At 40.1% G+C, this 17455-nt stretch overlaps 1 protein-coding gene across 3 annotated transcripts; it reads right to left on the bottom strand.

Moving 5' to 3' along the window:
* Positions 1 to 17427, bottom strand: SMNDC1 (survival motor neuron domain containing 1). Of its 3 annotated transcripts, none has more exons than XM_050958219.1 (6): positions 17318 to 17427; positions 15004 to 15123; positions 8605 to 8747; positions 6442 to 6603; positions 3544 to 3697; positions 1 to 1765 (listed from the first exon to the last, which is right to left on the bottom strand). In XM_050958219.1, exons 2-6 carry the CDS (start codon positions 15121 to 15123, stop codon positions 1628 to 1630), a joined length of 717 nt encoding a protein of 238 aa, XP_050814176.1. In that variant the 5' UTR covers positions 17318 to 17427; the 3' UTR covers positions 1 to 1627. The 3 variants fall into 3 exon arrangements, with proteins under 3 accessions (XP_050814176.1, XP_050814178.1, XP_050814177.1); XM_050958221.1 differs by lacking the exon at positions 17318 to 17427 and adding an exon at positions 11314 to 11469 and having other exon boundaries at positions 15004 to 15095; XM_050958220.1 differs by lacking the exon at positions 17318 to 17427 and adding an exon at positions 11314 to 11392 and having other exon boundaries at positions 15004 to 15092.
* Positions 17428 to 17455: the final 28 nt, after the last annotated feature.

Genomic DNA, 17455 nt, shown 5'->3' with positions numbered 1-17455 from the left:
GAGCTTTTAACACTTTATTTAATAAAAGTTAAACATACAAAACTGAAATTAACACACTTCGTAGTCATAAAAATCACTTTCTCCCATTAATAGGAAGAATCTTTTTCTATGCATGGATTCTACACTATCAGTTGCAGAGTTTAGCTTGAGTTGTGACTCAGGTAACTGATGGACATTTCCACCAGTCAGTGCATTATCAATTGCTGACATGACCTGATCTAATTAACAAATTACAAAATGAGCTACATTAACATAATATACAAGGGAAACATGGTCAGGATTAATGAACAAGAAACACACTTGAATTATTTACTGGAGGAAATAGCCAAAGTACTCCTGTTCATTAACTCAGGCCTAGATTTTACAAAAATAATATCTACATTGTATACAGGGCTATACATTAACTTTTTTTTTTTTTTAAACACTTTACGGATTCAGAGGTGGTACCAGTACCGTAAGTGGGAGACAAGTAACAGAGGGAAGCAATCACGTACAAAGGCAAGAACTTTTACAGGTGGTTTCTTGAATAAAACTGAAAGGGCTCATTGAGTGTAGGGCTGAAATTACAATGAACACTAGGGCCACACCAGGATTATAGCAAGGCAGAAACTTCAGACTAGCCTTTACTCATTTCCAACTAACTAAATAGGATCCAGGCATTCTTATCTAATGTGCTTCAGTTCTGTTTAAATGGATGGAAAAAAAAAACCCCCACACAGGCTGCTCAACAAGTTGGGGATTTACTGTACAGTTGTCAAGTCCCACAACCAGCCCATAGAACCCAGCAGTGCATGGTGCAGAAGCACTGAGAACATACTTTTCAGATCATGTTATTTAAATTTTCCCAACACTTAAACTGCACTTTAAAAGTGCAGTTTGACTCTGAAATCTGACTCTAAAAATGTCATCTTCGAGTTCCCTGGTTGTGTCTCAGTGACTTCCAGTTTAAATGTGCTCAGTATACATGTAAGGAGATTCCTCCCCCTAATTTCCAGCCCTGCAAATTCAGTCTGGAATCTCAAAGTGAAGTTGTATTGTTTCTAGCACATGAATCATCACACTAATTGTGTGGGCCACATTCTGCCCTCAGTTACAGCTGTACAGGCTGACTGTCTTCAGTGAGATTGCAAGAGAGTAACTTATTAACAATTCCATTTTATATACAAGCTAGGATGGAATCCAGCTAACTTTCCCAGAGCTGTACTGGCTCTGTAGTGCTAGTGTAGTTTGTCACTAAAGCAAGAAGATAGAACTGTGAATACAGAGGGAATGAGAAGCTTTTAAAGGTGCCATTTTTACACAGTCATTTTTCTGACCTTACCCCTGGCTAAAAGTATGAATGGAAGATTCTGGAGACCAGCATTTCAGCGTAACTGCAAACAGCTCACAAAAACATCTGGCTGCAGAATTTTGCTATAAGATGACTATATAAAAAGTTTAGTAATGATGAAGGGAATCAACTGAATAGCTGTAGATTTCTTTAAGGCTCACATCAGCTGAAGCCAAGTGATGGTGACAAAATGAACTATTCACTACATGCCAACAAATAATTTACTTTTAGAAAAATATAATGATAAAAAGATAAGTGTAAAGCCCTGCAGAGATGAAGTTTAGCCTTTCCCCCCTCTTACTGAGGCATCAAATGCCTGACATTATATTTAGAGGTATCTTGATATTGTGTCATGGGTTTATCTGCAATTCCACATGTTCCAACCCCGACTTTGCCAGTCACGCTCTCAGGGGAAGCAAAAATACTCCTCTTTACCTGAGAAGGAAACACAAACACCATTCCTGATTAGTCAGTTCAATACAGTTTGCTAACTGTGAATAAATGAGCATTGATTAGTCAGGTCTCTAATCCTACAAACAATCCTCAACACTCTGTTTTATAGATCGGGGTCAGCAATCTTTCAGAACTGGTGTGCCGAGTCTTCATTTATTCACTCTGATTTAAGGTTTTGAATGTCAATAATACACATTAATGTTTTTAGAAGGTCTCCTTCTACAAGTCTATAATATATAACTAAACTATTGTGGTATGGAAAGTAAACAAGGTTTTTAAAAGGTTTAAGAAGCTTCATTTAAAATTAAATTAAAATGCAGAGCGCCCCGTACCAGTGGCCAGGACACGGGCAGTGTGAGTGCCACTGAAAATCAGCTCGCATGCCGCCTTCGGCACACATGCCACAGGTTGCCTACCCCTGTTACAGATGGCAAACTGACACAATAATGTACTTACCCAAGGGCACCGGGGTCACTGACAGAGGCAACGTTAGAAATGAAATTCCTGGCACCCAGTCCCATGTTCTAATCATGCCTCTCTGTGAGCACTTATAGCCAAAGTTCAGGAATAAAGGCCACATTACTTATCATAAGACTGTTTTGTGCTAAGTGCTCAAAAGGACTGACGTTTTAGCACTCCGCCAGCAGTTCCACACTGCCCCTGGGTGAGTGGAAGGAAACCAGAGTGGGCAGCAATACAGCAACACTTCAGCCTCCCCACCACCTCCTCTGAAATATGGCTACTCTACAAAACATGTGAAATGGCTTCCAAGTTGGCCACACACCAGACTTTCAGGCTCTCCACTCCAGTGGACCCCAATCCTCACAGTCTATGCTACCACCAACAGTGGACCCAATGCTCCAGCCTGGGCAAGTGCAAATTTGTTTTCAATAGGGAAAACACCTCACCATGCTAAACCAAGGCAAATCAGGAGGATTTATTATGGGCTTGTATTGTATTGTTTTACATTTCTTGTTTTTTCATAATAATGACTAGCAACAACTTCAAATTCCTAAAGTTACAGACATGCGTACCTCACATATAAATAAATCCCAGCACACACCCAGGCATAGGTCTTCTTACAGATCTAGGTTGTGGCAAGAATTCTTTTCCCTGAATAACTTTGACAGAATGTGTATCACTGTATTTCTATACAATGGCTACCATTACTATTAGCTTTGTCAATGGTAGTGAGCTCTCTGAACAGTGGCATGAATGTATATTAGCGAAAACCAAACTACGCACGATTTGAGGAATAGTGCTACCACCTATCACTGGTATTTGTTCTAGGCTTTTCCTTATCTTCTGCACAGTTATAACAGCCACGAAAAGCTATGTATACTGGGTGTATAAGAGAGCCAATCACACACTTGCCAGCATCAAGGTCTCACAACAGTTTCCCCCGTATATGGCATGACGTGGAGCAGTTTGGCTGCACCTCCAAATGCCTTTTAAATTGTTGTTAGTATAAATTAACTAAAAGTTTGCAACCCCAATTCTTGCATAAAAGTGACCAAGTTTCCCAACCTACACAAGCAAAGGCCTAAGACTTACTTTTCATATTTAGGCATGATTACTCAGCCTATCTACAGCATCAAGCTACCTATTTACACTTACTCTGTTTTGCAGCTGGGCTGCCTCAGACCGTGAAGCTGAGCCATTTGCCCCCAAAGCATGGTCTGGGCATGGTATTTTTCCTGTAACTAGTAGGTTGGACTATTCCTCTGCTAACTGTTCACACACTGGTAGCATATACAAACCTGGCCTTTTTTGTTTTTAGAATAGGCTCTGTTGTTGAACTGTTGCCACTTGACTTTCTGGTCCTCTCGCTCCTGTTCAAGTTCTTTGATTCTCTGGGCTTTTTTCAAAGCTTTCTTCTTTTTATATTCTCGTTGCTGCGCAATCATCTCTTTTCTGTAGGAAGGAAGGGTAGCCCATGATTATGTTTGTGCCTCCACTTCCTCTTCATAAAGCGCTCTGAGGCACACTAAGTACCAAGTAAGAAACTAAATGTAACTATTGTAAGCCATTAGATGTATAAAACAGGACTCTCAAACGAGCGACTACCCAACCAAGTCAGGACTATGTAAGCTTATGAAGAATACCGATAAACCTCCCCAAACAAGCTGTACTCCACAGATGCAAGAGCAAAGCTGTGAAGTAAGTTATGTGGAACACATGGGTACCATGGTGTGATAGGATCATCTTAAGCCTAGTTTCATCTGCTGCCTGTACAGAACAGACTCATTCTCTGATTCTAGAAAGAACATTAAGTCATTTCTTCTGCAAGGCAGTCTATCAATTGAGAGTATCATTACAGCATTACACTCCTGTAATATTTATCATATAGAATCAGGAGCAATAAAAATGCCCCAAGCAGGTCATTTCAGATAGAGCAATCCTCAGAGCTGGCACAGATGACAAATTCTCAGTTTCACAAATTCTCAAACGGCCCTTTCAAATATAATCAAATAACATTTCTGAATGTACATGGCTCTTTTCCAACATGGGCCAAATCTCACCATGGTGATCTCCCTGAGAAGAATGCCCTTGATCCAGTACTCCTGCACTGATCAGGTAAAAATCAGCAACTGTGGTGGGGATTAGGCACAGGGAAAGGGGAATCTGCAAATAACTTGATAAAACCCAAATTTGTATTGCCTTTTCTGCAGCAGCTCTCTTTAATGCTGTGGAACCCCTTTTGGCATGGAAGAGGTGTTGCAAGAACAGTAGACTGAGGAGAGGCGGGCAATGTGGCTCTAACAAAGCCATAATGCCAGGAACCAAGGGAAGGGACATGAGTGCTGGGGAGCTAGGACAGAGGCACAAGTCCTTCATACTAATGTGGCTCACAGGGGATCTGTATGGGACAGGAACCACATGCCAGGCTTCTTCCAAAAGGGTAGGGATTAAACGCACACACACCCGCCACTCCCGCCCTCAAGGATCATATTAGTGTCCCCAGTTCGGTAATGGAGAGTCAGTACATCCTAGGAGTTTCTCCTACAACCTACCGTAGGCTGGAGGAAGGACGCAAGAGCTGCTCCAGTACTTGGGTCTCCAAATAGACTGGTTCCCAAGATGTAACCCCTCTACATTTTGGTTTCTTATCAGGAAGCTGTGAATCAGGAACCTCTTGGTGCTAGCTGGCAGAGGGCACAGAGAGTGCCTAGAGTTTTACAGGGATCTCCTGGGTCAGATACATGCACAATAATTCACTATAAGGTGGCATGCAAAGTCTCTACCAAGAGCCAGTAGCCCACTGGCCATCATAAACACTGTGAAACATGTGTATATATAATATTTGAAGTGTTGTGTGTCTGTGCTGAGAATTATGTTCTTAAAGCAGGTAATCAGAAGGTGACCGTGCCCTGGACAGGTTCCTTTCAAGCAGGAGGTAACAGACCTCTCTGTCTGGCCATATGAGTATAAGACATGTCTCACAATGGATGTCTGTTTCAACATTGAGCCAAGTTTATCAAGAGCCTGCAAAATCTTGGAGAGAGGAAATTTACAGGAAGGAATAAACAGCAGGTGTGAATCCTGTTTATGAGTAAAGACAATGGATTCCTGGGGTATTCTGGGGGTGCAGAGGTACAGCCTGGATCCTTCACTGAGAAAGCAAGTTAGCCGCTTATGAACAAAGGGCCAGAGCCAAGCCTGCTGTAAAGTGCTGGAAGGACTTTGGGTGAGCACTGATCTATAAGACAGGAAAGTATCTAGTTAAGCCTAGGTTCTAGAATGCTTGTATGGTACATGTAACCATTTGTTTCCAATACTTTACTTGCTACTTTGTTAAATAAACCGTTACATATATTTATAATCAAAACAAGTAAGTGCTGTGTGTTAAACAGAATAACCTGAGGTGTAGTAAATTGAGGTGTGCTGCTTCTTTGGCAGTAGCAAATCTGTGAATACTGTCAGCATCCACTAGAACAGGGAAAGGACACTCCAGGGAGATGCTCGGGGGCAGGAATATGCCTAGCACTAACCTGAAGCAAGAGAGCGGGACCTGCCGAGGCTAAGAGGGTAGTGTTTGTGCTGCCCATGAACAGTGAAGTCAGGGATCTGACCTATGGCAGGCACAGACCAGGCTTCCTCATGCTAAGGGCAGTGAGTAATGAGGTGCTTCACAACTCTGGGTAATCCCACAAAGAATCAAAGAAGCTTCACTTGTTGAAGCTATTTTTTCATTCCTCCAAATGAAAACTTGTCTATGCAACACTTACAATTTCAAGCAGGAGCTATGAAAAGCTTCTGCTAGATTACAGGCATCTACCACTTCTTTAATCAGTAATTCATAATATATACTCACTATTTCACCACACACACAAGTCTCTATTTTCTCCTGAAACACAAATTGTAAGCATCATCTCCATATTGCATTCCTCTTTACCTAATCATGATTTGGAACCTACATTGTTTAGAACTGGCCTCTTTGCTGGCAATGAAGTAAGTCTACTTTTGTCTCTTACATTAATATCCTTGATAAATATGACAGCAGAATTGGTCTAATAGTGAGATGCTAACAGGTTCTTTTACCAGAGTATGTTTCCTTAAGCAAATTCCATCCATCCATCCACCACACAAACGTAACATGCTTGGTTGGCCTAAGTTCTTTGTTAAAGTACACATCTAAGGTTATATAAGTCACTTACTTGGACATGGGTTTGTTGCCACTGTCCTCTTTTGCCTTTCTTCCCTCTTCCACAGGTTTGAGGTTGAGCAGAGGCGTGACTTCAGCATTGCCATATCCAGCAAATGTGATTGCAGCAGTACCATTCTCCTCATCTATCTCTTCAATCTCAGCTTCGTAACACCTGTAAAGATATCATGGCTGTAAGCATGTGAGTAATGGTTTAATACTCAGCCCTACAACACCTACACTGTTATTCAGCTACTAACATTAAGTTAAGTACTTACTACCAATCTGCTTCATTTTTTGGGACAAAATACAAATTAAGCTGAGAAGTTAATGTTCTTTAAGGACCTAAGTACATCAGTCCTGCACAAGAGCTTAACCTCACTAGCTGATCTAGAAACCAGTGACAATTTTAAGGCCTAACAGCTATTCAGGCTAGAAACAAATGACTTGTGCAACTACAAAGTTAAGAATCTTGCTTTTTTTTCCCTAGTTGATAGGTCATGTAATATCAGATTGTAAAACTATGGTATTCTGGATAACACAGATTACAGCTAATCAGGAATTTTCTGACTGAATGCTTTTTCCATCAGAAAATGCTGATTTGTTGAAACTAAAACTGTTCACAGGAAGGACGGGTTTTGAGTTTCACAAATCTTCTGATTCAAATTTTAAAAAAGAAAAAGTTTCCAAATCGTTTAATCGTCCTGTTTTGTCATTTTCTAGTTCAAAACAACTTTTTATTTTGAACCTCTAGTTAATTTATACTAAAAACTTTTTTAAATGCCATATTAATTCTTTTCGGATCATCTGTTTACAAAGGTTTTGAGACTGACTTTTTGTTTCAATTTGGGACAAGGAAAAAATTTGAAGTCTCAATCTCCCGCCCAGCTCTGCTACAGAGACTAGAGACTACTTACAGATAGAATTCCAATTAACACCTGCCTACTTTGTTTTGATATAGCCACCATCTTGAGAGACACTTGAATTGAGTTAAAAACTAATGCTTTACACTGTATGAAAACTGAGGGGAGCCCCATCTTTTGTGTGGTAGGAAGCATTAATCTCTAGCGAGCACTTCTTGAGACGCTGGCTGCTTAAATCATGTTGCAGCTTTAGTGGAAAGAAACAAGATACTAATCAAAGTGAGTAAGGTCCAATACCACTTGACCTGATAGAACTAGAAACATCTAAGTGGACCAATACAAATGCTTTCAGATCCAACAAACTTTTCATTCTGATCACTGGTTTAGGCCAGACCTTGGGACGCAGTAGTGACCCAAGAATTTAAAAAATGTAACATTTATGATCTTAGGTGAGAAAATATTTCAGCCACCAATGCCTAGCAACAGAAGTGTTTTTATTTTTGAACAGTTTGTTTTCTACATGAAAGTATCAATAATTCTGCATCAATGCCTGTATTTGGTTTTCATTACATTAGCAGCTCCATTGTACAAAGATTTAACTCTTTTCTAAGAGAAGGAAATGGGATGTTTACTCAATCTGAACAGTTTGATTAGAAAAAATTCAGAAATGCTTCTATGTTACAAAATAAAGGATAAACTATCATTTTGAAAATATATGTCTTTGTATTTCAAAGACTACAAGATCAGACTAAATTGAAGCAACCTCAGAAACTCTCAATAACATTAGCCAAGGGAGCCAAAACCAACTATTTTGGTACAGCATCTCCAGAGCATGGTACAGCCAAGTATCAAGCCCCTAAAGACACAGCAATATTGCAATCGCAATAGAACTACAGTCAAATGATGGTGTTCCAAGTTAAATGCACAGACTTAAATCTCTCAATCATTTTTCATGACAGTGAGTAAATGTAAAAATATATAAACAGAATGGCAATTACATACACTGGTACAGGCACGACACTAAATGATTATAATTAGTTTATGGAAGTGTAGGGTTTTTTTAAAGTTGTATATGCTATATTTCTTTTAAGGGTGGTGACAAGAAAAGGTGTTTTCAGAATCACCGAATATCAAATTCACTTTGTCTATAATATTGAACTTCACTAAAAGGAAATACAATGGTTACGTAATTTCTCTTAGCTATTCTTTTTTAGAATTACTCAAATGGGGCAGTTCAAGCTGAATGAAAATCTCTTACCATTGTACTGTATTATTTCATGTAACTGTTAGAGAAGTTTGTTTTCTACACTTACTGTCCATCTTCACTCCATATTGCCATACATTTATCCCCAACCTTCCAGGAGTGACTGGGTAGGGCAGAAGCAGAACTATCAGAACTTGCAAGGGCTTCCGAAGGTTGTGTTGAAAGGAGATCTTTGGTTAATTCTATAACTTCCTGGAAAAGGAAGAGGCAAAAAATACACTTTCAAATACCATTACTGTGCTTTATTTTTTCCCCAAGTTGACAGATCTTTTTCTAGTAATGATTGTATTAAACATATATCTGATGTAAAGCAGACTGCGGACTATTTACCACTAATTACAGTGTATTAGCCTTAGACATCACATATGTAGAAGAAAGCAATGTATGACTGTATGCTATATTGAAATGAGGCCACCTCTCCACCCTTGGTCAACTTTCAAAATGCCCCAATGTTTCCTTTTTTCAGCAATTATTTCTAGCTGAACTGCTTTTGCATAGGCTCAGAGACATAGCCAGCTATTCATGTGGAAACAATCCTTGATGTGACTCTCTTTGCACATGTGTGCTGCACATGATCCTCAGTTTTTGACTGAAGAGCACACTGCAGCAATGAGGAGTGAGCAGCCAGTGTTACATTCACTGCTCACAGGGAAGGCACGGGCTAAACTGATTCAAATAAACTTTAAGATAGATAATTGTGAATGTTTTGCTTTTCCGCCTCAACTGCAGTTTATTTTTCATTATTTTAAAAATGGTTAGCCCAGAAATTACACATTGCTTGGTTTTAGAATACTTGCATATAAAATAAGCGTACTAATGATAAGCACCTCTGAATGAGAGGTGCCATTTATTCAGTTCCTTTGAAAAAGTGGGGATTGGCTGAGCTGAAGTATTCACAGAGATATTATGGACAGAGGAGTGTCTCCTTTTTAAGATCACAGTTTAGGAAAGTATCCCATTTCAGGAAGGCATTTAGGAACATGTTTAATTGCCTTCCTGAATAAAGATGGACTTAATTATGTACTTAAGTGCTTTCCTGAATCAGGGCCTCAAAGTGTGGGGGCAGAACCTCCTCGTTAACCTGACAGAATGACTTGAACAAGAAAAATGGCAGAGGAAAATATATATTTTTTCTATTAAATTGACTTTTAGTGCCTTTAGACACTACAGATTGAAGTCTTACATATTCACAGAGCAGATACAGCACAGTACACAGCAATGCAAGTTTCCACCCCCTGCCCTGCCACTGTGATTGGACCTAGAGGGACCACTTCTATGGGTAAGTGTTTAGTTCAGTCTCAGTGTTACCTATTTTAAAACAAACTAACTTCCCCAATTAGGTAGCCACCATCTTTGACGACTCAGGAGCCAAAGTAGGTAGGCAAATTTCTAGGTTTTCTATAAACTTCATAAACCAGGGGAAGAAAATACTTAGATGATTTAGAGGGTAAGAATTTGAATGCCTATTTTTCACCTTAATGAGAAAGATATTCAGTGTCTACTCCTTTTATTGCAATGTAGCAAATGCCAACTGAATCAGTGCTATACTCTTATTTGCCACCGTGAAGACTCTTGATCACGGCTACTGAAAAAATACGTAGTTCAACAACTACCAGATAAAAGCAAAACACAAGCACTTTCCTACACGAGGAAAGGCAACGCCACAATTTATAAACAAGAAATGGTGTTAGGCCTTACAATATCCCAATATTTTTATCTGATGCAAGTCACAAAATTAAGGGCAAATATTTCAATTAAAGAGATTGAAGACATCCTGCGTTCCCCCTTGCACTACCTCCAAATAACTCTGTCCTCTCCACAGATTCGCCCCACAACACATTATGTCTATGCTGCTGCTCCCACAAATAATACTGCCCAGAGGCAAGGCCAGCAGCAGGATGATTTGGAAGCAATTTTAAACAGTTTTGCCAGAGCAGAAACGGCACATGTTGGCCCAGCACAGGCACAAGCATTCTTTGCAACTACTGGCTGTGGGGTGATTTAAATAAAGAAACTGTACTTGTGATGAGGAACAGACTTTTTCAAAATGGATTTCCACGTTAGCCCATGAAACAATACAAAATATGAAGATTCAATGTTCCTGACTCCAATGTAATGTTCCTTAGTCAAGATCCAAGATGAGAAGTACTTTTGGTAAGTGGTACACCCTAAAGAAGATTTGAAAGGCCCCAAAAGGAACTCTCTATAGTCTTGATAGACTCCCCCATGGCACTTTTCTTAATAAATGGAATCAACAACTATCTGGAGAGTGGGACAGGAAGGCTGCAGGACCCAGCAGGGTTCCTCTCTCAGCTCAGCAGAGATGAAAGAGAACAGCTGAAGCCTGATTCACTAAACCTCATCAATAAGGGCCTATAAAGAGAAGGAAAGCTCAAGGCAGAGAGGAGGCTGCTCTTCATTTCTCCAGAAGTTTGAGGATTCTGTTCCCAGAGACCAACCCCATAAAGTGTTTAGTTTTCTTATATGTTTGTCTGAGTAGCTCGCACACCGGCACAAAGAGCCTGACAACTGGATTGTCTTTTTTTTGTCAATATCTGACCAATCAGACCTCCCTAACAAGGAGGTTTGTTTTTGCTTTAGAAGACCCTCTGGTGATTTTGTGGCAGGGACTGGAACAGAGGATATGGCCACAGTCAACCTTTACTATAATCTTTATTTTGCAGAATATTGCATATAGGCCAACACTGATTTTGATATTTAGAATATTTCATTTGAGGGAGCTCCTTGGAGTACATACCATTAATTACTTTTCCTTCCCCAGGTCTGAGCTCTAACACTGCTCCTTCACTCACAGAGCGGGTGGTAGCAGCAGTAATCTGCAAATCCAGGAAGCATCATGGCTTGTGATATGTGTATCAGCAGGTCAAATAGATTACAGCTGTGCACTGATTACCTGAAGGTAAGCGTTTCAGATATACAGAAACCACTGTAATTTGAGACAGTTGACTTACTCCTGCCTCCTTCATAAGTCGTTTATCTATTAAGATAGCTTATTGTAGAACTAGAGTGAATATGCACACAGATTACTCATCAACAATTCCTTGACTTTACCAGTTGTGTAAAGGGTAGGCTATAAACAAACTTGTGGTAAAATCTTATTTTGCCTACGTATCTTAATACTGAACACAGATAGTGGATAGAAACTTGAACCATATACAGCATGTGTTGAATTGGTTAGAGTTCCAATACATCTGTTTTGTTGTTCTAACATATAGCGTACTATAGTGTTAGTGAGAACACAACCGGAGTATTGCACACAGTGGGGGGCATCACATTACAGTAACAGCTGAGGAACTGGAAGGTGCAGAAAAGCGCCATTAGGGTTTATGCAGAGTTTCAAGGGCTAGAGCAGGGGTCGGCAACCTTTCGGAAGTGGTGTGCCGAGTCTTCATTTATTCACTCTAATTTAAGGTTTTGCGTGACAGTAATACATTTTAACATTTTTAGAAGGTCTCTTTTTATAAGTCTATAATATATAACTAAACTATTATTGTATGTAAAGTAAATAAGGTTTTAAAAATGTTTAAGAAGCTTCATTTAAAATTAAATTAAAATGCGGAGCCCACCAGACCAGTGGCCAGGACCCGGGCAGCGTGAGTGCCACTGAAAATCAGCTCGTGTGCCGCCTTCGGCACCCGTGCCATAGGTTGCCTACCCTTGGGCTAGAGAAACTAGATTTGTAGAAATAAGGGTATGGGAGGAAAAAAGAATTCTATCCCATAAAATTCTTAAAGAAAGTAGCAAGTTGAAAAAACATGAGGGCACCAACTGAAACTAAGAACAGGCATTGAAGGAAGTTGAAAACAAGAAGTTTATTTAAGCAGAAAATAATGTGGTACCCACTACCAAAGCAGGAAGAGAAGCTGCAACTGTCATGTATTCAGATGTCAGACCGCATTTATGGGGACGGGGTCTCTGGACTCTAGATAGACTAGCTCATGAATTACAGTAAAATAACACTATAGAAAGGCTGAATGGCTCATTTTTAAAGCAAGATTTGTGGGGAAGAGTTAGAATGTGCTGTTACTGCCTACTATAGCAAAACTTCTAATTAGGGTAGCCACATGCAGCCAAATAAGCTGTACAATGTGACTTGCTGCCACTTTCCTGTTACATGGTGATGCAACCTGTGGAGACTACAAGTCCCAGCATGCAAAGATCCATCCTTAGGAGAGTGGCCTTTCCCACAAGTCAAGATGGAGCTCTGTATTTTGGAGTGCATTGTTTCCACAGCTTGTAACATCATATCAAAGAGGAGGCTGGTTGCAAGCCACTCTAGTTCATGCAAGTTAGATTTGATCCTTGGTTACATAGGTACCTTGCTAGAAGTCCCTCAGTAAAGTAAAAGACGGGGAGCCCATTATTTACATGAATATATCTTGGTCAAACCTGAGCATGCTGTGTATGGTAATGACAGATGCAATACTGAGATAAAGGATTGTTTCAGATACATAACTGATAATCTTTAGAATAAACAGGAAACAATAATTTAATTGAGACACTAAAAAATATGAAGTTAGATTTATTTTCCATTTTTAAGATGGAATGTACGGGTAGCAAACCTTTTGGAGATGGGAATTCAAACATCCTCCCTATTCTGTGCAGAGCTTTTATTTAAAAATGTTTTCCAAGTTGTCTGTTCACATCAATGATTTCCACACATCAAAGCAGACCTGATATTGGTATTAGAAATATGAGTTTTGCTCTGGATTTTAAAAATATACACATGCTTTTAAGAATGTGGAATATAGTACATTCTCATTATACTACAAAATTTCCTGTGGACTCAAGACCTTTACATTTAAAAGGAAATCTAAAGCTTATTGATAGGAGACATTGATTTAGCTTGTTTTTGAGTTGTATTTTTATTGTTACCATTTTTTCAAGCAGCAGCAGCTACTGAATGCTGCAGTGGGTAGTTTTATCTACTTAAGTTTTGTGAATAATAACTTTGCTGCTATAGTGCTTTCTCTCTCTAGCAATAACAAAGTAGTATTTTGCACCCATATACTAACGTTTAAGAAAACGTTAAATACAGGCATATTTATGTGCCAATTTTGTTGCCTGAAGTGATAAAAAAGGCCTTTGTAATCAAGTTGAAGGTGTTCATACCATTGCCCAAAATGGGTCTAATGAAGACTTTAAGTAGCTTTTATCTATCAACAAAAAATAACTTTGAGCTTAAGTCTAAACATATTCCAGATGGTGGCACATTTGACATTTCATAACAAATCTGGCATTCCTTACATACCCAGAACTTCTATTAAAAAGTCAGCGGGAGGCTAAGGTGTGCCAGGATTTCAGACTTAGCTGTAAAGATATTTCAGCTATCCTTCTAGATGTGAAAACAATGAGGAGTCTGGTGGTACCTTAAAGACTAACAGATTTATTTGGACATAAGGATCTGAAAAAGTGGGTTTTTTACCCATGAAAACTTATGTCCAAATAAATCTGTTAGTCTTTAAGGTGCCACCGGACTCCTCGTTGTTTTTGTGGACACAGACTAACACGGCTATCCCTCTGATATTTGCTTTACAGATGTGATTGAAAGTGTGCATAATGACTAATTTGATGCTGATTTGATTTATTCAACACAAATGTATGTGGAGAGATTCAGTGCTCAGGATAGTCCAAATGCTGTGACAAATGGAAATAGCTACATAGTTTAAATGGCTTTATTTAAAAAATGCAGACTTGAGTGGAGATTAGATTCAATTACAAGGTGATAAAATTTGATGCCTACAATTTACTGGTGTATTATTCTAACACCGCAAAAAGGCCACTGATGAAGATTGGGAAAGGTGGGCTTTGCACAAAGTTTATAAAAGGTACAAAAATGTGTACAGTAAAAAAAACACTATTTGCATATTTTTTCATAGTTCTCTCTCCAATCCTTTGGAAGCTAAAAGGGTTCTTTCCGCAAATTTTGTTCTTCTTTCAGCCTGCATGTGCAATGCAACAGTGTGGTCACTATCAACTTAAGCTAAGACATGAATTTTTTTTCACCTTCTCTTTTTTAAAGGGAGGCATTATTATTTAAGTGTTTCAGCCAATGCCTTGCACATCTCAAATAAGAACGCTTTTTTCTTCTTTATGGTGAGGTACTAACATTTTTTTTTAAAACAAATCAAATAGCAGTGACTTTTTTTTTAAAAGCACATAAAACAACATGACTATTAATAATCTTAAAAAGACAGGCCAAATGTTGGGACTGCCAGCTATAACACTGTCCCTTCACGCAATCTGAGATCTTAAAACAACAAACCTTTAACTTACATTTTGTAAGACCGGACAAGTATTTATTATTTTTGTTGAAGTGCAAATACCCAGCAACAAGCTATGTCTCTGCTTGAGAGAAAGTGATGGCATTTTTGCTGACATTACTTATGACAGAAAGATTTCAGTTTCTAATTCCCTCAATCCTCACCTGTAAGTCTTTTTTTAATTTTAGTAAGTCTTCATTTTCTCCATTCCCAGAAAGAGCAGCCTCAACTTGCTGGAGCTGAGCTTTATAGCTAGCTAGCTGTTTTGCAAGATCTTCTGACATCTGTAAAAAGAAGTAAACCTTAGAACAGAAAGGAGCAAAACTGCTTTGATAAACTCTTTTGTAGTGAAAATAAAATAGAACTTGTAACTGGTTAAAAAGATGTTACAGCTATCATAGATGGACACCTAACACTCTAATTTTTAGTATTACGCTATTTCAGTGGATAACCACTCACCCAATGTCATACGAATTCTGAGGAAAACCAACAACAAAATCCTTGAAATAAGTAATTTACAAGTTGTGTGTATACAATAGTGGACACTATACAAATGAGTAACACTATCTTTAACATATAGCACATAATGATTCATATCTTCAAAATAGAATAGGTCCCAGGCATTATAATTTTGCCCTTCCACTTATAAACAGCATCATCTTCACATTCTGTCAGTCAGTCTCTTTAGATGTGTATACACAACTCTTACATGAGTCAATGAAATCCACGTCAATGTTCTATCATCTTGTTTTAAGCCACTTTATATTAAAAAAACACACACTTCTTTTAAAGTTAATGTAATTTCAGCCTTTCCTTCTAATGTCTTCTGCATAGAGCATCACATGATGGAGACAAAACTAGCCTTTTGTCACAGATGGATTGGTGAAGACTCTTTGGGCCAGGGACAGTCTATTTGTTGTGTGCTTGAACTGACAGGTGACAGAATACGAAGAAAATGGAAAGCTGACATACTAATTCATAAATTCAGATCAGTGCAATTTTAATGGAATGTGCCTTCCTCTACTTTCACAAGTAATATTCCTGCATGATAGTTTGTAGCATGCACCTCCTTCCCAACCCAGGGATTGGGGCTAGGAGCTGAGGGAAGAAGAGGTAAATGGGAACTCTGAGCACAGGCAGTGGAAGGGGGGTGGAGGGGGAAACGTCAACGCTAGACGCTGAAGAAAGGGGAGAAAGATAGGGGAGGGAGGGCTGGTGGGGCACAAGATGGTTGGCTTAGAATCTATGGAAGAAGAACAGGAGTACTTGTAGCACCTTACAGACTAAGGAATTTATTTAAGCATAAGCTTTCGTGGGCTACAGCTCACTTCATCGGATGTATAGAATGGAACATATAGTAAGAAATATATACATACAGAGAACATGAAAAGATGGAAGTAGCCATACCAACTGTAAGAGGCTAATTAATTAAGATAAGCATCAGAGGGGTAGCCGTGTTAGTCTGGATCTGTAAAAGCAGCAAAGAATCCTGTGGCACCTTACAGACTAACAGACGTTTTGGAGCATGAGCTTTCGTGGGTGAATACCCACTTCCTCAGATGCTCATGCTCCAAAACGTCTGTTAGTCTATAAGGTGCCACAGGATTCTTTGCTGCTTTTAATTAAGATAAGGTATTATCAGCAGCAGAAAAAAAAACCTTTTGTAGTGATAATCAAGATGGCCCATTTTATACAGCTGACAAGGTATGAAGATACTTAACATGAGGAAATAGATTCAATGTGTGCAATAACCCAGCCACTCCCAGTCTCTATTCAAACCCAAGTTAAAGGTATCTAGTTTGTATATTAATTCAAGCTCAGCAGTTTCTTGTTGGAGTCTGTTTCTGAAGCTTTTCTGCTGCAAAACTGCCACCTTTAAGTCTGTTACTGAGTGACCAGACAGCCTCTTAATTAGCCTCTTACAGTTGGTATGGCTACTTCCACCTTTTCATGCTCGCTGTATGTCTATATATTTCTTACTATATGTTCCACTCTATGCACCGGGTGAAGTGGGCTGTAGCCCACAAAAGCTTCCGTTCAAATACATTTGTTAGTCTCCAAGGTGCCACAAGGACTCCTGCTCCTTCTGCAGATACAGGCTAACAGGGCTGCTACTCCGAAACCTGCCTATGGAAGGTGAATGGAGCAGACGGGGAAGGGGAGGGGCTAGGGCCTCTGGAGGTGGGCAGAGCAGGCGGGGTGGGTCTAAGGCCCGTGGGGGCGGCCGGGGCCTGTGGAGGTGAGTGAGGCGGGGCTGAGGGAGGAGGATGTGGTGGGCCTCGGCCAGAGGAATCCCGGGCCGGGAGGGGAGGGGTCCCACGACGCAGCCTGCCAGGCGGGGGCTGAAACCGGAGGAGAAGGGATCGGGCAGGGCCGGGGAGCCTCGGAGCAGCCTCCGGTGGGAGGCGGGGCGGTGCCGGGTCCGGGCGCGGCCTCCTCCCGGCTGCGCGGGAAGGGTTAATAGCCGCTTCCTCTCACCTTGGCGGCGGGAAGGGCGGGGGGTCCGCGCCGCGCTCGGTCCCGTCAGGCCTGGGCCGCTTCCTCCTCCTCCCCGCGACGCACGGAGCCAGGAGCCGCGGGCACCAACAATCGCGAGACTTCCGGTGGGGGGGGAGG

This window comes from Gopherus flavomarginatus, chromosome 6 (genome assembly GCF_025201925.1).
Source record: "Gopherus flavomarginatus isolate rGopFla2 chromosome 6, rGopFla2.mat.asm, whole genome shotgun sequence".
Taxonomy (NCBI): Eukaryota; Metazoa; Chordata; order Testudines; family Testudinidae; genus Gopherus; species Gopherus flavomarginatus.
The sequence above is the reverse complement of the archived record's forward strand: the minus strand, read 5'-3'. Positions and strand labels throughout refer to the sequence as shown.

Coding starts and splice junctions, on each gene's coding strand:
- SMNDC1 (XM_050958219.1), bottom strand. CDS start 15,123: ATGTCAGAAGATCTTGCAAAACAGCTAGCTAGCTATAAAGCTCAGCTC. Junction 8,748..15,003: donor AATTAAAAAAAGACTTACAG/GTGAGGATTGAG, acceptor TTCCTTTTCCAG/GAAGTTATAGAATTAACCAA. Junction 3,698..6,441: donor GGCAACAAACCCATGTCCAA/GTAAGTGACTTA, acceptor TCCTTCCTACAG/AAAAGAGATGATTGCGCAGC.